General features: G+C 46.8%; 1 protein-coding gene across 2 annotated transcripts in view; it reads left to right on the top strand.

Annotated features, from left to right (window-relative positions):
- Window positions 1-63: 63 nt before the first annotated feature.
- The window catches only part of LYPD1 (LY6/PLAUR domain containing 1), a 36186-nt gene continuing 26357 nt past the window's right edge, over window positions 64-9892 (top strand). The window contains exons 1-2 of one of the 2 annotated variants that reach the window (XM_015562511.1): window positions 64-173; window positions 1078-1215. In XM_015562511.1, the coding sequence (XP_015417997.1) occupies window positions 1182-1215 (34 nt within the window). In that variant the 5' untranslated portion in view covers window positions 64-173; window positions 1078-1181. Of the gene's footprint in view, window positions 174-1077; window positions 1216-1562; window positions 1603-9892 lie in introns of those variants that run through there. The other variant, XM_015562512.1, reaches the window with a different exon arrangement.

Below are 9892 nucleotides of genomic sequence, written 5' to 3'. Positions count from 1 at the left end.
GAGCTGCAGACGCTCGGTGCTCGGTGCTCGGACTGCACTGTCTGAAGAAGCTGCGGGTAGCAGGGAGGGTCCGAGCTGTGCTGGGGCCTCCGCGCGGGAGAGAGACGGATCGCCCCGGCCTCGCCAAGTTGTCAGGCGTCTCTAGCAGCCCGTGGGAGTGGCGCCGCCGACAGGTGAAGGGCGCGCGGGGCAGTCTGTGGCGGGGCGTGCCCGGGGGGTGATGGTGTTGCTGCGACCGTTCTGGGACCGGGACGGGAGAGCTTGGGAACCAGCTCAACTGCGTGGAAGCGAGGGAGTTAGGTCTAGACCGAAAGCTCCTAGTCCCAGCGGAGCAGCCAGGCTGGAGCGGTGAGAGATGCCAAAACGTCTCGCTCCTTCTTTCCAGTGCGCGACCGTCTTCCGATTGCGCTCTGCAGAGCTGGGACCCCGGCCGGGCACCCTCGCCCAGTGGGAGCCCTCATAGCTGGGAAGAAAGGGCGTCGTTTAGCGCCCAGGGGTGCCCGCCCGCGCGCACACAGGCCCCTCCCGGTGCCGCTGCGGGAACCGTCCCGGAGGAAGGCCGGGACTTGGGGTCCAGGGCACCCGGTGTCCGGCACTTCCTTCCGGGTTCCCGGGAGGTTTCCTGGGAGTCTCCAAGCCACAGGAAAGCTGACTTCAAAAATTAGTAAAACTAAAAATGCGTCTGCGAATGCAGTCACAAAGTAGTGATTAAGTCATTTTGTAACCAATTAACAATTAGGCAAATCCTTCAGCGTAGCCTGGAGCTGACGCTGGTCTCTGGGGCTGTGCGGGCGCGCGGGTGCACGCCCCTCCTCGCAACTTGCGCGTGGGAAGGCCAGGTGTGCTGCTGTTCCGGCTGTTTGTGCGGAGCTGGGGCAGGTGTAGCGAGCAGACCTCCGCTTCATCCTTCAGGACCCTGGACGCCCTGCCGCCCCCTGCCGGCTTCGGCCACGTCGGCTTTACTCGGAAACCCTGCTGCGGGGAGCACCCGGGCAGCGGGATGGGCAGGGGAGGGTCCTGGTTCCCCGGGGGGTTTTTGCAGGGGCTGGATCTGAACCCCCTGCGTCTGTCCCGCAGGCTTTGCGCTGCAGATCCAGTGCTACCAGTGTGAAGAGTTCCAGCTGAACAACGACTGCTCCTCCCCGGAGTTCATCGTGAACTGCACGGTGAACGTCCAGGACATGTGTCAGAAAGAAGTGATGGAGCAAAGTGCGGGTAAGAGCCCGCAGCTCTCCCTCTCCCAGCCTGGGCCGCTGTGGCTGAGGGAGCCACTAAATTACAGGAAAGGGGACTGACTCTGATTCATGCCTACAAGCTGGTTATCACAGATTTACGTTCACAGTGCTGGGAAAATGAAGAGTTCCAAGTTACTTTAATCTCATTAGGCTTAATTACCAGGGCTTCTCCTCCAGGGACTCGGGCAGGAAAGTGCATTTAATGAGTGGCTCTCCTCTTTTTATTTACTCCGCTCGCTCACTCCCTCTGCTAACAGCTGATCAGGAGGCTGGAGAATATATGGATAACCAGCTCTGCTTGGACAACTAGACGGTGCCCTGTGCGCGGTGTCAGCCTGAAATATGAAGCTAGTTGAAGTTCCCAGAGGTCAGAGCTTGAAAAATGTGTTATGTCACAGAGCCACCCGTATTTCTCCGAGAAACACTGCAGGGTCTTCATTCAATTTTAGAACTAGCCCATCACATTCCAGGCACAGATTGCCAAGAGCTTTCGAAGGAATGCGGTTCCCAGCCCCACGGGCTTAGTGGCTGGCTGGCCGACTGGCTGGTGGATGAGAGGGCCTGGGCGCTATGTGAGGGAAGAAGGGGGTCTGGGGAGAGGAAACCTCCTTGTTCACTCCAGCTGACCAGTCTTCTCACTGAGGTGGACTCCCCAGCTCCTCCCAGCATTCTTATCAGAAATCAAAGCCCCTAAAAGTGCAATTGGAACTTTGGGGAGACGGGTGGAACTCTAGCTTCACTTCCAAGGTCAAACTCATAGACAAAATCTGCCATTTTAAGAATATTGAGAAAATGGGAAATAGCATCTGTTGGGGGGAGAGCCCCCAAAGTCTCAATTCAGGATTGACTCCGAAAAACTGACATGTAGCCTTATTCAAATTCCTAAGAGCTTTAATAACTTACATACCCGGAAAAGCCACTCCTCCAGTGGTGGCCGGCCTGGACGAGTCCACGCAGAACAGGGTCTCTAGGTGGTTAATAGTAAACCTATGGGGTGGGTAGTCATGTAGACCCCAGGAAGGACAATGGATTCCTCAGTTAACAGATATGATCAGGCAGTTAGCACACTCTGTGCATTCACTAGGCTCCTTCTTGGAGCCTGACCTTTATCTCTGGGGTGTCTTCCCCGTTTCTGGTAGTCAGCCATGCCGGAGGCTACAGAAAGTTAAGAGTTAAACAGAGTCCAACATTTCCCAGATACCTTTCAGAGCCCTGCTCCTCTTTGGTTTGCTGAACTGCACTGCCCACAGAGCCTGAAGAAGGGAATGAACCATCAAATGACCTCCTTTTTAAAAAAAATGAATTTATAGGGGTGACATTGGTTAACAAAATTATACAGATTTCCATAGTGCCTATTGTGGGGGACCCCAGTCTTATGAGAGTTCAAGCCACTGCTCTGGGAGACATCCCAGTCCAGTGGGAGAAACTCCATTTCTGATTAGGGTGGAGGACTTTAAAAAATTATACAGGTTTCAGGTATACAGTTCTACAATACATCATCTCTGTATTGCATTGTGTGTTTACCACCCCAAGTCAGATTTCCTTCCATCATCATTTATACCCCCTTTACCTTCTCCTATTCCCCCCACACATCCCCTTCCTCTGGCAATGATCAGTTAAATGACCTCCTTAACCAATTGGCAAGTTAAAGCAAGGGCTGTAGTTCTTAAGCCAGCGCCTTGGAAAAGTAATGTCTTCTTGGAGAAGGGCCTGGAAATGCCTTGTTGCTAACTGCAGTTATTTGGAGAGCAGATGGCTCCTCACTGTGCTATGATTTGGTGGCTGTGTGGTGTTAAAGGCTGTTCTCTATAGGTCCTTACTGGTCTAGGTCTGGATTCTTGCTGCCAAAATCCCTCTTCTGGGAAATCTGAAGTGTAATTGCTCACAAGAATAACCTGTCCCCAGATAAGCAGGATGCATGGCTTTGTCATGCGGGATTCTGGCTATTGAAAAAGTAAAAGAGAACAAAACTTAGTGATGATCCTTTATTCGAGATTGAAAAAGATGATTTCGACAAGCTGCTGCTTCTCTACATGTTTCGTTCCCGAGCACTGCACCTGAGCAAAAGTTACTGCCCTTCTGCCAAAGGGGCTGCTGTGATGTGAACCGGGCTCCCTCTGAACACTCTGTCACTTTAGAATATGTGTAGCTTTCTTCCGGGCAGTAGGTTAGAGCCAGCAAAAGGGGCGCTGTACTGTGGACACATTAGGAACTTCAGACTCCTCGAGGCGGCTGCTTACCTGGGTATCCTGTTTTATAAACCTGGGGTCTGGTGGAGATAAGGAGAGAGCTATGCCAGAAGTGGTGTCCTTTTTTGAAGAGAAATTTCCTCTCTAAAAGTATGCCTAAGATGAATACCACACATCATTTCAGTGTGCTGTGTGTCATCGACTTCATTCTCTTCTCCGAGCCACACTGTAAAAAAGGCCCAGCAGGCATTGTAACACCCACTTATCCACAGACAACTGCAGCTCAGACAGTGGCAAGTGCCTGGCCTGAAGTTGCTATTAGTTTGGTCAAGATGAACACCTTCTCTCCAAACTAGGTTCCTCTGGCCATATGTCCTAGGCCCAGGGGGGACAGAGATGGAAGTGGTAAGGTAGTTTCATTTGTGAAGGCTGAGAAACAAACAGTTGATGGGCATGAAGGAAAAACCAGTTATGAGGGGAAGGATGGGAGTCGTGTGCACGTGGAAACAGGGCGTTTCAGAGCCTGAATTCAATAGAAAGCAGACAAATACATGTTCCTGAATCTGAAGAACGATGTTCGGGGGGGCTGGTAATTCAAAGCACTTCCATTTTCATCGCCAGGTAATTGTGAGAGGCCAATCAATTAAGTGACTATTAATTCTCCTCTTGTTGGTAGCGATGGAGAGCCAACCATTGCTGATTTTTAAGTGACCGCAGTGTAGTACAATCATGGAGGGCTGTCTTCTGGGTGTGCTCAGGGCTTCCAGCTCTACCTTCAGGCTCCGCGCTCTACTTAGAGTATTTCATGCAGTCTGGTGGTCAGTCCTCTTTGGAAGCCCTTGCTTCTTGAGGCCACCAGCAATCAATTCTACTGCAGGGCCAACTTGTCCAATCTGGAGAAGATAATGCCTGCTATAAGTGATACTATTAGGAATCAAATGATACTATTAGGAGTCAATGTTTGTTTGCTTGATCAGTAACATATATTGTGCTGAGAATCTTTGTGTGTTAGAGCTGAAAGGGCCCCCTGACTCACAGTAAAGGGTGCACGGAGGAATCTTCTGGGACTTTTATTCAAATCCACATGCCTGGGCCCTCCCCCGTCCCCCACAAGAAGCCAGTTCCCTAAGTCTGTGGTATAGCTGGCCATGGGTCTTCCATAAACTCCCCAAGTGACCCTCAGGTGCCCTAAGTTGTGCACTGCTGATCCGGAGTATACTTTAGTGTTACAGGGGAGGAAAGCAAGGGCCAGAAAAGTTAGGTGTCCGATCCAAGTCCCCCAGCCAACAGTTAGGAAAAGGCACCTGCTTCCTCAGCCCGCACCTTATATAGTAAAATATGCTGCCAGGTTTGCCTGCAAAGTTCAAGGAAGCAAAGTGCTGAAGACTCAGACAGCTCTCATGTCTGCCCGATTCACCTGAACAGGCATAGCGAACAAGCTGAGTGGACAGGCCACAAAGTGGATATTGAAAGAATAGGAGGACCCAGCAAAGGATTTTTAGCTTGAGTGTCATGTGGACTGGCATTTTTCGTATGTACTACAGAAAAAGCAGAGTTTTAAATGGACTATGAGATTTTAATGAACCAAGCAAGTTTGACATTAAACAGTAATGAAAGACATACTCTTTCCAAAAAATACCAGCAATGCAATATGCCCAGGCATTCAGTTAGTCCTTTCTGGATTAAGTCTGCAAACTCAGCTATTTGAGTTGTGAGGCAGGTACATTTAGTTTTCAGTTGGGAAATACATTTAAAATTAACCTTTACCTATTCCCCAGGGTGCCGTTCCTATTAGGTGCTGGGATTTATTTTCCACCACTCTTTATCCCCTTGGCCATTTCCGGAGCAATAATGCCCAGCTGTGGGGAAGGAACCTTTGATTCTGCCTCTTCCATGGTCCTTACTAATTGATATTTAAATGTTTGCATAAGGAATGCCTTGCTCTCACTAGTTCTCTGTAATTAGTTAGCAACTACTTACCATCACCCTTGAGAGTGACATTTCTTTTGCTCTTGCTTTTTACTGCACTCTGAAAAGTATTTCACATATTGATTTTCATTTCAGAATAGGAGCTCCCCACCCATTTGAATTGTTACAACCAGGGTGTAAAGAATGTGAATTTGCATTTGTTTGACAGTGCAATCTTGTAATTAGAGTTTTTCCTCTTGACTAGATACAGTGAAGGGGGCATAATTTAATTTTTATAGACTAGCCAATTTCTGCCCTTAGTAAAATATAGCTCTGTCAGTGAGCAAAATGTTACAGGTTCTCCAAAACCTTATTTAAAAGTTAAATGCAGTATATTGAGAGAAAGTTCATGGTCTGAATCAGTAACCTAATCGATCTCTTCACCCATCCTCTGCAACATACATTAATCTATTTGTCTGTTTTGCAATACAAGAGTTACTGATTTATATGCCATGTTGCATCTGCATTATGGCTGTATAAGCAATGGCGATTTTCCTTTTGGATTACTTAGTTGCTCATTCAGTTTGGTAGGGAGTGCTCCATGCCTTGGATTGGTTAATTTGATGCCTTATTTTCTCATAAACTAAATAAAAGATGGCAAGTGAGGACTCTAAAAGAATCAGTCACCCACTCATGGAAAGATAACCATGGCCTATGTTTTCTTAAGTCTATGCTCTGCTTAATTTCACCAAAATGTAAGTATTAGGCTGTAGCTTGTCATTGGGGTGGGCCAGTTCTGCTAATCAGTATTATATCGCAGACCCTTGACACCTGCATTCTTTTCTAGGTGTGCACCTGCACCCATGCGCACACATCATACCTATGATTGTATGTATATTGTTACATTTTTGCCTGTACAGATGCTTTTCAATTTACGATGGGGTTAGTTCTGATAAACCCATTATAAGTTAAAAATATTCTTAAGTTGGAAATGCATTTCATGCACCTCAGCTACCAAACATCATAGCTTACCTACTCGGTTTCTACAGAATGCATATTGCTCTCACACTATCAAAAGCAGAATAATCATAAGTTGAACCAGCACAAGTTGGGGACTGACCATCTGTAAATATCTGCACACACATATAATTCCTGTAAGAAAACTGAGAATGTGAAGTCCCCCTTCTTTACAGATGTTCAGGATGTTAATTCCTGGTCCCTGTTGTGCTATAGCAGGAAGGTGCTTTCTAACAGCTGCCTTTTCCAGAACCATTTTGTTAGGATCACCTTGATCTCTGTTCGTCTTACAGGGCCCCGTCTGCCCCGTATCCCTCCTTCTCTCAGTGCTCTCCTCGTCTCCCCGTTAGACATCCCACTTCCATTCTTCATGCTCTTCCCCTCCAAACCATTTTGAGTCAGTCAGAAGGGTATAGACCAGTGATGGCGAACCTATGACATGCGTGTGTCAGAGGTGACACGCGAACTCATTTTTTTGGTTGATTTTTCTTTGTTAAATGGCATTTAAATATATAAAAATAAATATCAAAAATATAAGTCTTTGTTTTACTATGGTTGCAAATATCAAAAAATGTATACATGTGACACGACACCAGAGTTAAGTTAGGGTTTTTCAAAATGCTGACACGCCGAGCTCAAAAGGTTCGCCACCACTGGTATGGACTATGCTCTAAGAATAAAGTGAAAAAACAAGGATAATTTTTTTTGCCATATTTTAACTTTACCAAGATGACTTCAACAGGTTAAAAAACTTTGAAGAAGATTCAGATGTCAGGAAATATATCTTCGTATATTAACATCAGCCCTGCTAGAAAGGTTTCTGTGTCGACTTCAATGAAGTTATGGATCACACAGGGAAGGCTTCTGTTCAGTGAATGTCAATATCACTTCCTCCTTTCTGGTGGGACACAACACCTCCCTCTCCGGGGCAAGGCATTTTCCAATGAGTTGCTCCCTTCGTTTTGGAAAAGCATCCATCTTTCATGCAGAGGGCATCGCTGGCGTCTGAGGCAGCATTTGCAGGGTGAACGTCAAATGTCTCTAGTTGCTTGGGCTCTCCAGTAAGCGGAGCATTTGTTTATGTTAACTTTCCAGCTGAACAAGCCACCAGAGATGACCTGGCATCTCCAGAGATGAACCCTTTGAAGATTGATCCAATCCGGATCTCCCCTAACACAAATTCCTCCCACCAAAACTTCATGAAAGCTTCCCTCATTGATGGTTTTCCTAATGAGTTTAAACAGAGAGGCTTCAAAGCGGGGGTTTTCTCCCGAGAGAAAAGTGAAAGGAAGGATGAAAACAAAACTGACACTGTTTCCTTTGAACTTTGTAAAGGAAACCTGCTTCCCTTATATATTCCTGGCACCAAAAGATCTGAATCTACAATTGAGTTCCTCTGCCTCCCTGCCTCTCCCTTTTTCCCCTTTCATACTTCTGGAATGATTGACTGACTTAGGCTCTAGCAAACCTGGCAAAGTTTTATTAGCACATGGTGCAGAAGGCTTCAGCACCCAGCCCTGCTTTTAGTTGTCAGATGGAAAGGGTATTGCGCTTCATTAGGGAAGAAAGCACTCAGTCCCATGCTTGGTAACTTGGAAGAGGTTACTTAACATCCCCAAGGGCCCAGCTTCCCCAACCCCCCCTCCCCTAGATAATGCAGAGGCAGGCCATCTGTTTTCCTGTGAGATACAGAGAGACAGTGAGAAATAACCCTCTGAAGGAATTAATCCTCACCAGGACCTGCTCCAGCCACCAATCACCTGCCTCAGAAGGCTGGCCCACAGCCTCCCCTGAGTCACTCTGCACACCACTTCCCGTCTCTCACACTGAAGGAGTCCTCGAATTCAGCCTTCGGTTCCTTATAGTAGGATCCTCATAGCTGTCTTAGAAGGTTCACAGTGAGACAGTATCCTCACTTGATGGTTGGTGAATCTGAGAGGCAGAGAGGTTCAGCAATTGGCTCAAGACCGCACAGCCAATGGGACTGAAATTCAAACCCTCCCCTCTCCCCAGGAGTTTTTCGATCATTATAATGACATTCTGTATATTTTTCTTTTTGCATTTTTAATAATTTTATTGAGATACTAGAGGCCCAGTGCATGACATTCATGCACTGACGGGGGGGAGGAGGGTCCCTCAGCCTGGCCTGTGCCCTCTCGCAGTCTGGGACCCCTTGGGGCTTGTCTGCTTACTGGATTGGGCCCGCTCCCCACTTCTGGCTGAGGCACACTGACCACAGGGGCAGTTCCTGCATTGAGCACCTGCCCTCTGGTGGTCAGTGTGCATCATAGCAACCGGTCGTTCCGCCGTTTGGTCTGTTTGTATATTAGCCTTTTATTATATAGGATAATCCTTTTAGTGTGAATAATTCAGTGGTTTAAAATATACTTAAAGTTGTGAATATAATTGAATTGCAGATATATTTCTAATGTCAGAATATTTTTCATTTCAAAATGAACCCCTGTGCCTGTTAGCAGTATACTGTCTGTCTCTGTGGATTTGCCTGTTCTGGGTGTTTCAGGTAAATGGAATCAGACAGTATGTGGTCTTCATGACTGATTTTCACTGAATATAACATTTTCAAGGCTCATCCATTTCACTTCCCGTTTTGAGATGCATCCTTCTGGAGAGAAAAACTTAGGTTTGGCAAATCTCTGAATTAGGGAGTGGGGGAGGGATGGGGCATGCTGTGAACCTTGGGACTGCATTGACTAATTAGCCAATTTGTTGAGTTGAACTAAAAACTTGTGCCAAGAGCAAGGCATTGCAGTGAGCTGAACGGAATTTGTGTTCATCAAGCATCTGCTTTGTGCCAAGCACTGGGCTTCCGTCCATTGCCTCTGCCTCCACTGCCATGTCTTAGAGAGCTCATGTGCTTTTCAACGAAGCGATCTTGAATTGTTCATGTGAACCACAGGAATCCTCAGATACCTGGATGCGTTAGTCCTGATTCCGGAAGCTCTTATCAGTGATCCCAGCTGCCCATCGCTACATCTGGCCTCACTCGGAGGCCACAGCCCTCAAGAATGATTTACAATAGCCAAGGTACAGAAACAATTCAGTGTCCATCAGTAGATGAGTGGATAAAAAGGCAGTGGTACATATATAGAATGGAATATTACTTGGCCATAAAAATAATGAAAACTTACCATTTGTGACTGCCCAGTGCGTGGACTGACTAGAGCAGGGATCCTCAAACTTTTTAAACAGGGGGCCAGTTCACTGTCCCTCAGACCGTTGGAAGGCTGGACTATAGTTAAAAAAAAAAAAACTATGAACAAATTCCTATGCACACTGCACATATCTTATTTTGAAGTAAAAAAACAAATGTTTTCAGCGGGCCGTAGTTTGAGGACCCCTGTCCTAGACACTAGAGCAGTGGTTCTCAACCTTCTGGCCCTTTAAATACAGTTCCTCATGTTGTGACCGAACTATAAAATTATTTTCATTGCTACTTCATAACTGTAATGTTGCTACTGTTATGAATCGTAATGTAAATATCTGATATGCAGGATGGTCTTAGGCGACCCCTGTGAAAGGGTC

Source organism: Myotis davidii, unplaced genomic scaffold, assembly GCF_000327345.1.
Source record: "Myotis davidii unplaced genomic scaffold, ASM32734v1 scaffold897, whole genome shotgun sequence".
Classification (NCBI taxonomy): Eukaryota; Metazoa; Chordata; class Mammalia; order Chiroptera; family Vespertilionidae; genus Myotis; species Myotis davidii.
Note: the sequence above shows the minus strand (reverse complement) of the source record. Positions and strands in the feature narration are given on the sequence as shown.